The sequence below is a fragment of the Stegodyphus dumicola genome, chromosome 1 (genome assembly GCF_044657685.1).
Source record: "Stegodyphus dumicola isolate Sdum_Otavi_A_Nest chromosome 1, ASM4465768v1".
NCBI classification, from domain to species: Eukaryota; Metazoa; Arthropoda; class Arachnida; order Araneae; family Eresidae; genus Stegodyphus; species Stegodyphus dumicola.
The window spans coordinates 106,800,412-106,814,281 of NC_140768.1; the positions used below are offsets into that span (position 1 = coordinate 106,800,412).

General features: G+C 31.6%; 1 protein-coding gene across 2 annotated transcripts in view; it reads left to right on the plus strand.

Annotated features, from left to right (window-relative positions):
* Nucleotides 1–1,411: 1,411 nt before the first annotated feature.
* LOC118202205 (transcriptional coactivator YAP1-like) overlaps nucleotides 1,412–13,870 on the plus strand; it is a 175,701-nt gene continuing 163,242 nt past the window's right edge. Inside the window, exon 1 of one of the 2 annotated variants that reach the window (XM_085818931.1) lies at nucleotides 1,412–2,155. In XM_085818931.1, the coding sequence (XP_085675057.1) occupies nucleotides 1,614–2,155 (542 nt within the window). In that variant the 5' untranslated portion in view covers nucleotides 1,412–1,613. The remainder of the gene's footprint in view (nucleotides 2,156–13,870) is intronic. The other variant, XM_085818936.1, reaches the window with a different exon arrangement.

The following is a 13,870-nucleotide window of genomic DNA, read 5'->3' on the forward strand; positions in this document are numbered from 1 at the left end:
AAAAGCATTACTTTGTTTAACACCCTTACAATTCATAAAAATAGTAACAATTGGTGTCTTACTTTTCATGAAAATTATCAAACGAATTACCTAAACCGTTCAAATTATACAGTTTCAATCCTAGCATACATCATTGTATGTTAAGGAACAAAGATGCTATAAACAGAAACATTAAAATGTATTTAACATATTTTGATTATTATTACGTCCTTTTTTTCACATCTGGAAAGAAAACAACATGGCATTGTGATATTTTTACCTAAGTTATCAAATTACATAAAAAAAAAAAAAAAAAAAAAAAAAAATACTTACGCGTGAATAGTAATCCCAGGAATCTTTTTCGAAAATCTGTTTGTGCATCCATATACAACACAAGCTCATAATCCTTCAAAAAGAAAAGAAAAAAAAAAAAAAAAAATATTGCAGTTACAGAATTCCTTGCACACGTCACAGCGATTACAGGAACATGGCCGCCAAGCTTCACCGTTTGAGTTGAACCTTCCCTCCTTCTATTCTAACCTCCTTGGTGCGAATAGCTTAAGCGGCTAATCGCACCGCTGGTGGGAATAGCATCGGCCCTTTATGCCGCCGTCTGAATGCAGCTTTAGGAGGCAATGAACACTAAACACACGTCGGAGCGAGTTTTTGAAGATGTTCACGGAAATCAATGATAAAAGCAATTAGTATGTAGCAATTGCTACATCAGAAAATATTACTTTTCTGTTTAAGAATAACTTTTCTTCTACTACATTTTAAAGACAATTTTTTATTATTTTAAGATATTTATCTTTTTAAAACATTATCATTCTAATAAAATGTTTTTCGTTACCATTCGGTGTCTACATAAAATTGTACAAACAAAATATTATATATGCTTTGAAGAGGTTCCAAATACATGAAATTGCGTTTTTAATAATTCCTTTATAAATTATTCTTGTAAATATCCCCGTTCCTTTTCCGTTTTTCTGTCCATTCCTTCTAAATTGTATGGTCTCTGAGGGAGTCTTCCCTAAGCTCCACTTGAAAGCCCTGCTAAATCTGATACTTTTTTTTTATCCTCCATTGCTAAGCTCTTGCTCTAATAATTGATTCTAATGCAGTGTAATACTGATTAAATACACATACGACATAGCGACACATTTTGATAAACTTCAAAATTTTTGTGGCTGCCGCAAGTTTGCAACTTTTAGTGCTTGTTATGCTCCGAATTATATAAGACCACTCTTTCACAGGAAACACTGCAGAAATATACAAACGTAGAGAAATAAATACGTATAGAAATACGTATAAAATATGAAGTCTGTGAAAACGAAGCATAAAAATAAAAGCAAAAAATTGTAGAACCTATGCATGGCGCTGCATTCGTACGCTCTTTGGAAAAGAGTTCACTAGCCATTCTATTACTCAGTCATTGATGGCAATGTCCGTGCACGTTGTTGTGCATATTTGGAGTGAAGCGAATGTAGTGGTTAGGAGCTTTTGAGTTGTTTTTATTTACTTTTGCATGGAGTGCAAGTTGGACTTAGCAGAATTTATTTTCTAGGGCTGTAATCTATTTTGTTTTTACCTTTTCTATATATAGTAATTCAGGAATCATTACATTGCTATTCACGATGTCCCAACAGCGGGATGTTATCGAGCAGCAAGGGCCCAACCAAATTGTGCGGATACGAAGTGACAGTGGTACAAACTTAGATGATCTTTTTAAGGCTGTAATGGAACCTAAAGGAAACCAGGTTCATCAAAGTATTCCTATGCGACTTCGTAATCTGCCACCGTCATTTTTCCAACAGCCTGAGAGAGGATCTAAGTCGGCATCTCATAGCAGAGAATCCAGCACTGATAATACTTACTCTAGCCCGCCACCTCAGCCACTGTCACCGAACAACAATAGCAGTAGTAATAATGTAAATACGAGTAGTAATCAAGGTAATAACAATAACTCTGTGAGTTCTCCACCACCGCAACATCCTAGTGGGCTGCCAATTAATCATCCCAGGGCCCATTCTTCTCCCGCATCACTTCAGCAAACATACACAAATGCAGGCCAACATCAACATTTGCGACAGCAGAGTTACGACATTACAGATAGTATACCACTTCCTTTAGGCTGGGAAAGAGCGAAGACTGCAACAGGGCAATTGTATTTCCTCAAGTAAGTTTGAAGTTGATTTTTAAAATTTGTCAATATTAATGATTTCTAAAGATTGTTAAATCAGCCTTAATTATTTAAGGTGAAAATTCCATGCTTCATAAGTGGTGCTGCTTTTACAGTTATTTTAAATTATCAGTTGTTATTATATTTAAATTGCTATTCAGTGTATAAAGGAGAGGAAAACATTTTTGTAATTTATTTTATTATTTAATGAAGTGAAAACCTAAACAGAGCTTGTGTTTTAACTGTTTAGATATAGTTAAATGCTAAAACTACATTCAAAGATGCAAGGTTAGTAATGTAAATATAATTTTTAAATTAAATGCAATTATACCATTTCATCTTAAAGTAAATATTCTTTAGGTTTTTTCCCCCTTCAATTTCTGTGATGTGTTCCAAATTGAATTGTGGCAAAATAAGAATACAGATTGTTTGCATAAGAATGCAGTTTCCTTAATTATTCGTAATAAATTCATGTTAATAACTTTTAGAAGTCAATAGAATTATCAGTAAATTTTTTAAAGCAGTTATAACGGATACTTTCGTATTATTGCAACCACCATATCAAAATTTGCGAAATTTTCATTTTGTGTCATACTCTGACAGTCGTATACATAACAGTTCTTCGGTCAAGTTGTCGCCATTTTTGTACGCATACAGCAGAACCTTATTTCATAATTAAATATATTTTGAATTGCTGTAGTGTGTTTTCTTTGATAATGTTTGCTGATTTATGATAAATATGAATTGTTTGGGGATCTTTTTTTTTTAAAAAAAATGCCAGAATTGCCAACTTGCGGTAAGTAACTTTTACGGAATGAACGATGACTTATGTCACCATTCTTTTCTTCTAAAAAATCAGCATATTACAGCAGGGTGGTTGCATATAAATGCAACCATCTTATAATGGTTATTTGCTGAAATTTTTAGTGAGAATTTTTTCTTAGTTTGTAGGTGCTTGAATCAAATGGTTGCATGCCCAAGCTTTGTAAACATAGGTGTTTATTTATTTGTAAATTACAAAATAAAAACTGTAAACCTCATTTTTTAATATACTTTCTATTTTAGCAGAAATTTTTTTAATGTTCACTTAAGTAATTCAGGTATCTTATGCACCTGACTAAAAATTAACTGGTATTATGTTTTTATTTGAAAAATTGTAGTTGATATTGATGGCTACTGTATATATTAGTAAAACATGAGAGTGCAGTTTGAGAAGTTGTGAGTTTTTTGATACAGTATAGTCTGAAATCTGGACATCCAATATGCAAACCTCTGGAGCACAGGGGCAAAAAATAAATAAATTAGTGGTTGTGTGTATGTGTGGTGGGGAAGGAGTACCAAGGCCTTCCCCCACACCTAAAATCATTTCGTGATGCAGTGCAATCTTTGTAGGCCCTAAATTCTTCTGCTCTGTGGTTCTCTAAATTCTCTAACACGGTTTCCAGTTCTAACCCAGTACCTCTCCTAAATTCTAAAAATTCTGCCATCCCTAATTTTGGATGCTTGTTGTTTTTTTATATTTTAAAGCTTTTTGTTTTCAGTGAATTTTGATTGGATAATAATATGCTGTGAAATCATTATTGGCTGTTTTAGTACCATTTACATCATCAGAATTAGATAAGAGTCATATGACATAGATTAGTCTCGAAATGATGCAGTGCAAAGAGAGATTACTATTTTTGAACAGAGAAGGGAAATTAATTTATGCTGCTAATTATCCTGTACATATTCTTTATTCATTTTTTTTTTTTTTTTTACATATAAACTGATCGAAAGAAAAACCACTGTTTGTTAAACTCATCTCTGCCACTTATAAAACTGAAAGTGGTGAAAATTTTATTATTCAAATCTTGAATATACTATTTGTGGCTGAATATATACAGTCAAAAGTCGTTAATCCAGACCTCAAAGCTACAAATTTTCTGCATAATACGTTTACGCATGCATGTTTAATGTATAACAGACGGTATAAGCTAAGCTAAAATTATCTAATTATTTGTTTCAGTTAATGTTGCAGATTGCATTGTTCCTTAATCTTCGAATTGGATCTGGCTTATTATTTTTTGCAGACTGTTAGAGCAATTTTATAAAAGTAAGCTTGAACTTTCGATTATGTAAAATAGAATTTCAGATACTGGAGCTATAATTCCTTACTAAATGTAGTATTTCATCTCAATGTACTTCGTCTTTGATATGATTTAAATCAAAATTCCTCGTCATTATAATTCGCTTCCAATAGTGAAGAAAGTGACGCAGACGTTATTGAAAATGAAAAAAATTTTATTGACAAATTAGTCGGTATTCTCGACACAGCAATTATAGGACTTGAACAGCGGAACTTTATAACTGAACAGGAAATTATGTCTGTTTATAGAATTAAAGAGAAAGTATTATCCCATAAAACGAAGCAACTTAAACAACTTACATTGAAAGAAATGTTTAATAAAGTAAACAAGTAAATATTAAGCTTTTTTTTTTTTTGTAAATTTTGATACCCTTTTGATCATAATTGTTCTTTATTTCATAAATTACGGTTTCATATTTTTAATTTTATAATTTCTGTATACCATCTTACCAGATTTAAACTGATGATTTATAATCCGGAAAAAACGATAATCCAAAATCGCCAAAGTCCCAACGAGTCCGGATTAAAGACTTTTGACTGTATTGGTTAGAAGTTGTTTGTAGTTCATTCATTTATCTTTCACTCATGTATTGCGTAAATTAAACGGTTTTTAACAGAAATTTTGACCAGTGTAGTTAGAGCTAAGACCGTTTGTGGTATTCGGCTTGTACACTTTCCTAGTTCCTCTAGGACCCTGTTTGGAAAGACACGTGTGGTGTTTCATTATCTTGATGGAACATTACCCTTTTGTGCCAGAACTCATTTTGATGTTTTTTCTTGGTAGTAGTGTCAACACGGACTAGCATCTCAATGTACTCCTTACTGTCGAGGGTTTTACCTTTTTCCAGATATTCTTTGTGGATAATACCATGGCAATCACACCAGATACAAAGCATGATCTTTTTATGGTTAATCTTTGGATTATGGTAACTTGGCAATTTTTTGGCAAAAATTTGGAGACAAACTCTGCTACAGCAACCCTCTATTTTATTCCCCCCCCCCATTTTGTCTTCACAAAGTAAAGACATGTTTCTTTTCTTTTTATTTACTCAACACTTTTTCCAACAATCTGCTAGCCGAATTACACTTATGCTAGAAATTTTATGGAACAAAACTGCTTGGTTGATCTTTACATTATGGTAACTTGGCGATTTTTTGGCGAAAATTTGGCGACCAACTCTCCTACAGCAACCCTCTATTTTTTTTCCCCCGCCGCCATTTTGTCTTCACGAAGTAAAGACATGTTTCTTTTCTTTTTATCTCCTGAACACTTCTTCCAACAATCTTCTAGCCAAATTACACTTATGCTAGAAATTTTATCAAACAAAACTGCTTAATCATTACAAATATTCACTGCAAAATTAGGAAAAACTGCACAATACCATTCTCCTTACGCATTTTTCAAAATAACACATACACATAAACCATGTACACGCCGACTTATTTTTACTTAAAAAAACATCCCAGAATTGCACAAAAATGGCATTGCGCACGCTCTTCACTATATCCATGTACACTGCTTTTTTCTTATAAATTATAAAAATTTCACGAAAATACATGACAATTTTCTCAATCTTTAAACCCGGTAAAAAGAACATATATGAAATTACCTGATCGCGAAAAAGTATTTACCCTTTACAAATATGAACATTTTCACATATAAAATAAATAAAATATCCAAAAACTTTTACCTCTAAATCATCTATTACATTATACACGTCACCAACCAATTCATACCTCAAGCATTACAAATACTTAATATCAAATATTTAAATTATTTCCATGCACATTTATTTCAACCTAAACGTATACCAAATTCCTACAAACATAAAATTCACAAAATAACTATCATTTCATTAAAATATAATTAAATTCAAAAACACTACTTAAAATATAAATGAGCACATACATTAAATTAATAAAAATTACCTTACAATCCTAATTACTTTAAACTAAATCATTGCTAATAACAATTTTCCCAATAATACCAAATTCCTTTCCACCTTACATTTACAACAATGCATAAAAATAATATCCTCAAATAATTAAAAATACTAACTTACCTAATCTTCTTCAGAATCTTGATTACATGGCGGATACACTTTTCTTACTTCTGTTTCAGAATCTTTAAAATCATACTTATCTTTCAAAGCAAGATACCAGGTAAAATAAATAACATAATAAAACATCTTTATTTCTCTCTCGCACAACCTTAAAAAACATTTATTACTATCCTTTTCAATACCACTAAATACCCATTTCGAATTCACTTTAGTTACGGCCATGGGATCCAAAAATTCACAAACACTTTTTCACACAACACAGAATAAAGCCAAATACAAAATTGCCAGATTTTTTCCCGATTAAAGAACAGTAATTCGTCCATTAATATCACATAATATATCCCATAATCTCTCATTTCCCTCACACAAAATAATGTGTAATCAGAACTGAATACTACTCACATTCTTAACAAAGTCTAACTAACCTAATCTTCTTCCGAATCTTCCTTACATGGTGGATACACTTTTATTATGGATTCAATAAAATTACTGAACGATTTTTTTTCCGAATTTGATAGAATTTGATAAAAAAAAAATTCTCTTTATCACATCTACAATTCACTTTAGACAGCGCCATACAATCCCAAAATTATTCAACCCTACTTCACACAACACACAATGAAGCTTAATACAAAATAATATACATCCACGGATACTTGTCCAAATTCCCCCCTTTTCCGATTAAAGAACCGTAATTCGTCCATTAATATCACATGACATATCCCATGATCTCTCATTTCCCCCACACAAAATAATGCGTAATCGGAACTGAGTACTGCTCACATTATTACCAAAGTCCCAGGTAGTAACCTTTATCGCCTCCAAAATGTCGCCAAACTACCAGTTACCATATTGTAAAGATCAACCAACTGCTTAATCATGACAAATATTAACTGCAAAATTGGAAAAAAGTGCAGAATCGCAAACTCCTTGGCGCGTTTTTCAGAATCGCACATACACAGTAACCATGTACACGTCGACTTGTTTTTACTTAAAAAAAATCCCAGAATTGCACAAAAATGGCATTGCGCACACTCTTGACTTTATCCATCTACACTGCTATTTTCTCATAAACTACAAAAATTTGCACGAAAATGCAGTAAATTTTTGTGAATCTTTAAACTCGGTAAAAAGCACATATATGAAATTACCTGATCGCGAAAAAGTATATACCCTTTCCAAGGATGAACATTTTCACGTATAATATAAATAAAATATCCAAAAACTTTTACCTCTAAATTATCTATTATAAACGTCACCAACAAATTTATAACGCAAAAATTAAAAATGGTTACAAATACTTAGTGTCAAATATTTAAATTATTTCCATGCACGTTTACTTCCACTGAAACGTATACCAATTGCTACAAACAAATAATTCACAAAATAAATTAAAATATAATTAAACAGTTAATTAAAACATAATTAAACCATGTACACGTCGACTTCTTTTTACTTAAAAAAAACATCCCAGAATTGCACAAAAATGGCATTGCGCACACTCTTCACCATATCCATGTACACTGCTTTTTTCTCATAAATTAGAAAAATTTCACGAAACTGCATGAAAATTTTGTGAATCTTTAAATTCGGTAAAAAGGACATATATGAAATTACCTGATCGCGAAATAATAAAAAATGTCAAATATTTAAATTATTTCCATGCACGTTTACTTCCACTGAAACGTATACCAAATTGCTACAAACGTATAATTCACAAAATAACTATCATTTAATTAAAATACAATTAAATTAAAAAACACTACTTAAAATATAAATAAGCACATACATTAAATTAATAAAAATTAGCTTACAATCCTAATTACTTTAAACTAAATCATTGCTAATACCAATTTTCCAATAATAGCATATTAATTTATTTACTCCTTACATTTAGAACAATACATAAAAATAATATCCTCAAATAATTAAAAATATTGACTTATCTAATCTTCTTCAGAATCTTGATTACATGGCAGATAAACTTTTATTATTTCCTCAGCTAAAGCAATTCCTAAATTTTCCTTTCCTTTTTAGGAATAGCTAAGCTAATTCCTAAAAAGCAAAATTCTCTTTATCATAATGCTTCGGAATTTCGCTTTTTATAGCACTCCACGTGCCCTCTATTGTATTCGTATGTGCGCCTGTTTCAGGATCTTTAAAATCATACGTTCACAGCAAGATGCTGAAAACCCTCATCCTCCAAACAGACATATGACTTCCAGCAATCAGATATTATTATTGTACCAGGTAGAATATACTGCTTAATAAAACTTAATAAGCAATCTTTACTTCTATCTCGCACAACCTTAAGAAAAACACTTATTACTACTACCCCTTTCAATCCCACTAAATACCCATTTCGAATTTACTTTAGATAGGGCCATGGGATCCAAAAATTAACCAACACTGTTTCACACAACACAGAATGAAGCTAAATACAAAATACTATAAAGTACTGCAGATATTTTTCCAGATTTCCCCCCTTTTCTGATTAAAGAACTGTAGTTCGTCCATTAATGTCACATGACATATCTCATGATCTCTCATTTCCCTCGCACAAAATAATGCGTAATCGGAACTGAGTACTTCTAACATTATTCCCAAAGTCCTAGGTAGCAACCTTTATCGCCTACCAAAATGTCGCCGAACTACCTGTTACCATATTCCAAAGATTAGCCCTTTTTGTTAGTCAAACTGCACTTTGCGACACTGCTTATGGGCTCACTGGGCACAAACCAACCCTCTTTTCAGCCTGTGTTGTTGAAGTAAATCCACTTTTCATCTCAAGTCATGACCTAGTCCAGAATTTTATCCTTGTGTTGATATTCAACCAGATTAGTGCAGGCCCAAACACGTCTGTCGACAACACGTCAAAGGATATGCCTTTATCCACATGAGCTGCTCAAGTCAGCTCATGTGGCACCCAGCGATTGAACTGGTACGTCAATTTTTATGCAATCAGCTCATGTGGCACCCAGCGATTGAACTGGTACGTCAGTTTTTATGCAATGACAATTAGTGTGATTAATGGACATGGCACCAACATCTAACTACTTAGCAAGCCCTCGAGTGATTGCATACTGATTCCACAAGTTCTGGCAGGCATGCCTTATCAACATCAGTAGGCTGGCCAGAGTGCTCTGCTTCTTGAATGTCATAGTCCTTGTTTTTGAACTTTCCATACCAAACCTTCACTGTGTCATATGATACGACATTAGTATAAAGTGACTACATTTTCAATGGAATTCAAATGAAATGAAATGAGAATTGTAATTTAGTTATGAAAGCAGACCAATAATTCAAAAAAATATATTTTATCGTATACATTCATATATTTGTCTATAAATATACAAAAATATATTTACTATTAACTATTGGTAACTATAAAAATGTTTATAAAAAACTACAATCTGAATATTATGTTTTTTAATTAATTTAAAATTTTATTTAAAAAAATTATGATTTTTCTTTCACGGTCATAGTTTTATCCGAGTGAATACTTTGCAATAGATTCAGATTATTTATTAAAATATCATGAAATTTCTCACATGAATTGGTAAAATTATATTTTACGCTTAATAGAGATTTTAAAGTTTTAATATTCAACTGTGTTTTGTCAGTTGTCCATATTTTTTTTTTTTTTTTTTATATACTAGAAAAACAAATTCTGTTGCTGCATTTGCTTCTGGAAAAGAGAGCGCGTGTTCTACAATTTTCAAAATATTTTCATAAGGAATATTATTCTGTTTAAAATGATGGAATAACTTCGTCCATTTTTTTTGTCTGTTTCCACATTTGCTGACAATTAACATTTAACTTTTTACCAATGACACCCCATCAAAAAGATAATTTTTGCAAATATTATTTTTTGGAAAATGGGTACTAATATATTAAAAAGATTTTTCCACATATTCCCATAAAATCTCCTTTTTTAATGTCACCCAATGAAAATTTTTAATATCTTTAAATTGAACTGTCCGTTCTTCAAGATATTCCAAACAGTTATTATAAAAATTTCTGACTTCTTTCAGAAAATCAGGTCATTTAATGGCACCTTGGTCTGTCAACCTAGTGATGTCCTTTCGAATAACTAAAGGAACACACATTATCAATTCTTTCTCGCAATTTTGTTTTTAAATTATTGATTTCATGTGACACTTCCGTAACTGAAATTTTGTCTTCTTCAATAATTTTCAAAGCATTGTGAAATAATGTAGCTTGGTTGTGGATGAACTGAAGCCAAATTTGTGATGTGTGATTTTCAAAAAAGAGCTGCAATATTCTTCGGCATTTATCTTGTGACGGGAAATATGATTTTGATGGTTCGTATATTTTAAAAATATTTTCTACGGCTGGTTAAAAAAGCTAGTTATTGTGTTTTGCTGTAATAAATAATTTATATTCGATATATTCGATTTCTGCGCTTTCACAAAAATCCTTCAAACCTTCAACACGCACAGCATATACAGTCAAAAGTCTTTAATTCGGACTCGTCGGAACTTAGGCGATTCTGGATTATCAGCTTTTCCGGATTATAGATCATCAGTTTAAATCTGCTAAAATGGCATGCAGAAATTATAAAATTAAAAATATGAAACTGTAATTTATAAAATAAAGAGCAATTGTAATCTAAAGGGTATCAAAATTTACAAAAAAAAAAAAAAAAAAAAAAAAAAAAAAGCTAAATATTTATTTGTTTACTTTATTAAACATTTCTTTCAATGTGCACTTGCTTAAAGCATACATTACGCATAATCGAAATTAGAAAATTGCAACCAGAAAACTATTTGATGTGTATTCGTGATATTTATAATGACGAGGAATTTGATTTAAATCATATCAAAGATGGAGTACATCGAGATGAAATACTACATTTAGTAAGGAATTATAAGTCAAATAAAATAAAAACATCTGCCCTGAAGATAACGATAGTGCTGACAGATCAACTTCCAGTTCATTGCACGCCGGGACGTCCCCCCCCCCGCAGAGCAGCATGAAATTGATAAACAGATTTCGGAGTGGTTAGAGAAACAAAGGATATGCCTTTATCCATTTTTTTGCAGCAACTTCTCTTTTTGTTTGATGGACATCGAAACATGCTTTAGCTTTGTAGATCCTTTGGCAGCTCCAGAATCAGAAATTCTTTTTGACATAATCGAAAGTTCAAGCTTACTTTTATAAAATTGCTCTAACATTCTACAAAAAATAATAAGCCAAATCTAATTAGAAGATTAAGGAACAACGCAATCTGCAACATTAACTGAAATATATAATTTTGGCTTAGCTTATACCGTCCGTTATACATTAAATGCGCATGCATAAATGTATTATGTGCATGTGTGGATGCATATGCGCAGCATAAGAATATTATGCGCATTCGTAAATGCATTATGCGTTTACGCATGCGTAGAAAGTTTGTAGCGTTGAGGTCCGGATTATGAACATCTGGGTTAAAGACTTTTAACTGTATATAAAAATACGAATTAATTTTTGCAAGAATACTTTCAAGATCCACTTTAAGTAAGTCAGATGCTCTTTGAAGAGTAATGTGTAGAATATGCGCTGCACAACCTATTCCAATAATTTTTTGGTTCTGTAACCTCTACAAACCATATACAGTCAATCCGGACTCGTCGGGACTTCGGCGATTCCCTATTATCGATTTTTCCGGATTATAGATCAACAGTTTAAATCTGGTAAGATGGCATGCAGAAATTATAAAATCTAAATTTAAAAACCGTAATTTATGAAACAAAGAACGATTATGATCTAAAGAGTATCAAAATTTACAAAAAAAAAAGTTTAATATTAATTGTTTACTTTATTAAACATTTCTTTCAATGTAAGTTGTTTAAGTTGCTTTTTTTTATGTGATAATATATTCTCTTTAATTCTATAAACAAACATAATTTCTTGTTCAGTTACAAAGTTCCGCTGTTTAAGTCCTATAATTGCTGTGTCAAGAATACCGACTAATTTGTCAATCGAAATTTTTTCGTTTTCAATAACCTCTGTGTCACTTTCTTCGCTATTGGAAGCGAATTATAATGACGAGGTATTTGATTTAAATCATATCAAAGATGGAGTACATCGAAATGAAATACTACATTTAGTAAGGAATTGTAAGCCAAATAAAATAAAAGCATCTGCCCTGAAGATAAGGATAGTGCTCTGACAGATCAACTTCAAATTAATTGCGCGCCGTGACGACCCCCCCTCCCCGCAGAGCAGGATGAAATTGATATACAGATTTCGGAATGGTTAGAGAAACAAAGGATATGCCTTTATCTATTTTTTGCAGCAATTCCACTTTTTGTTTGATGGACATCGAAACATACTTTCTCCAGCATCGGAAATTCTATTTGGCATAATTGAAAGTTCAAGCTTACTTTTATAAAATTGGTCTAACAGTCTGCAAAAGATAATAAGCCGGATCCAATTCGAAGATTAAGGAACAACGCAATCTGCAACATTAACTGAAATAGATAATTAGATAAATTTAGCTTAGCTTATACCGTCCTTTATACATTAAACGCACATGCATAAATGTATTATGCACACACGCATATGCACATGCGTAAAAGTATTACGCGATTGCATGAACGAACTATGCGTTTACGCATGCGCAGAAAGTTTGTAGCTTTGAGGTCTGGATTATAGATCATTCTGGATTATGGGTGTCTGGATTAATGACTTTTGACTGCATAATCTTTTCTTTCGTACAACTTTATGTAGACTGGGAGTAGCAACAGTAGAAACAAAAACAATCATAGCATGATGTCATTTAAAAAGATTGTCTTTAAAAAGTGAATAATAAATTGTTTTTCTTTCAAAATTAGTGGTGTAAAGCAGAAAAATAATGTTTAGGATGTAGCAACCGCTACAGTTCAAATGTTCGTTAAGTTTCATAAAAATGTTATTGACGCCCCTTCTAGCTTTTCCACCAAAATTTGCATTAGTGTTATCCTCTCAATAGGTAATAATTTTATTGTTCAATTTTATTACTCTTTATTAAAGATTGAATAAAAAAATTATTTTGGGAGTTTCACTCAGCAATGAAACAAAATATAATATTCTAATTTTAGTTCCTGTTTCTAGATCAAAAAGTCTAACAATTGTGGGAAATAATTTTAAATCTTTGGGGTTGGAACTATCATAATATATGGATATAAATGTTCATTTATCTAATTCTTTCTGAAATTGTGAAAACGAATATAGTGAAATAACATTACAAATAATTGCTTCGGTTTTTTGTCCTTGCACATGCAAATTTTTTGTTGTACAATGTTTTGATCATTTGCGACGTATAATCAATTGATCTGAAACTTTGATTATGGTTTATGGTGTGGAAAGCAAATAGCCCTTCAGCTAATGCTAGCTGTTCCTACATTAACAATACATATTCCTTGACGAGACGTAACGAAAATGATAGAACACCACCAAGTAAATGTAACTTACTAACTTTAGTTTGCTCTGCATCAATTTTATGTGTTTTCTATTTACGTATTTTTTATTTCTTTA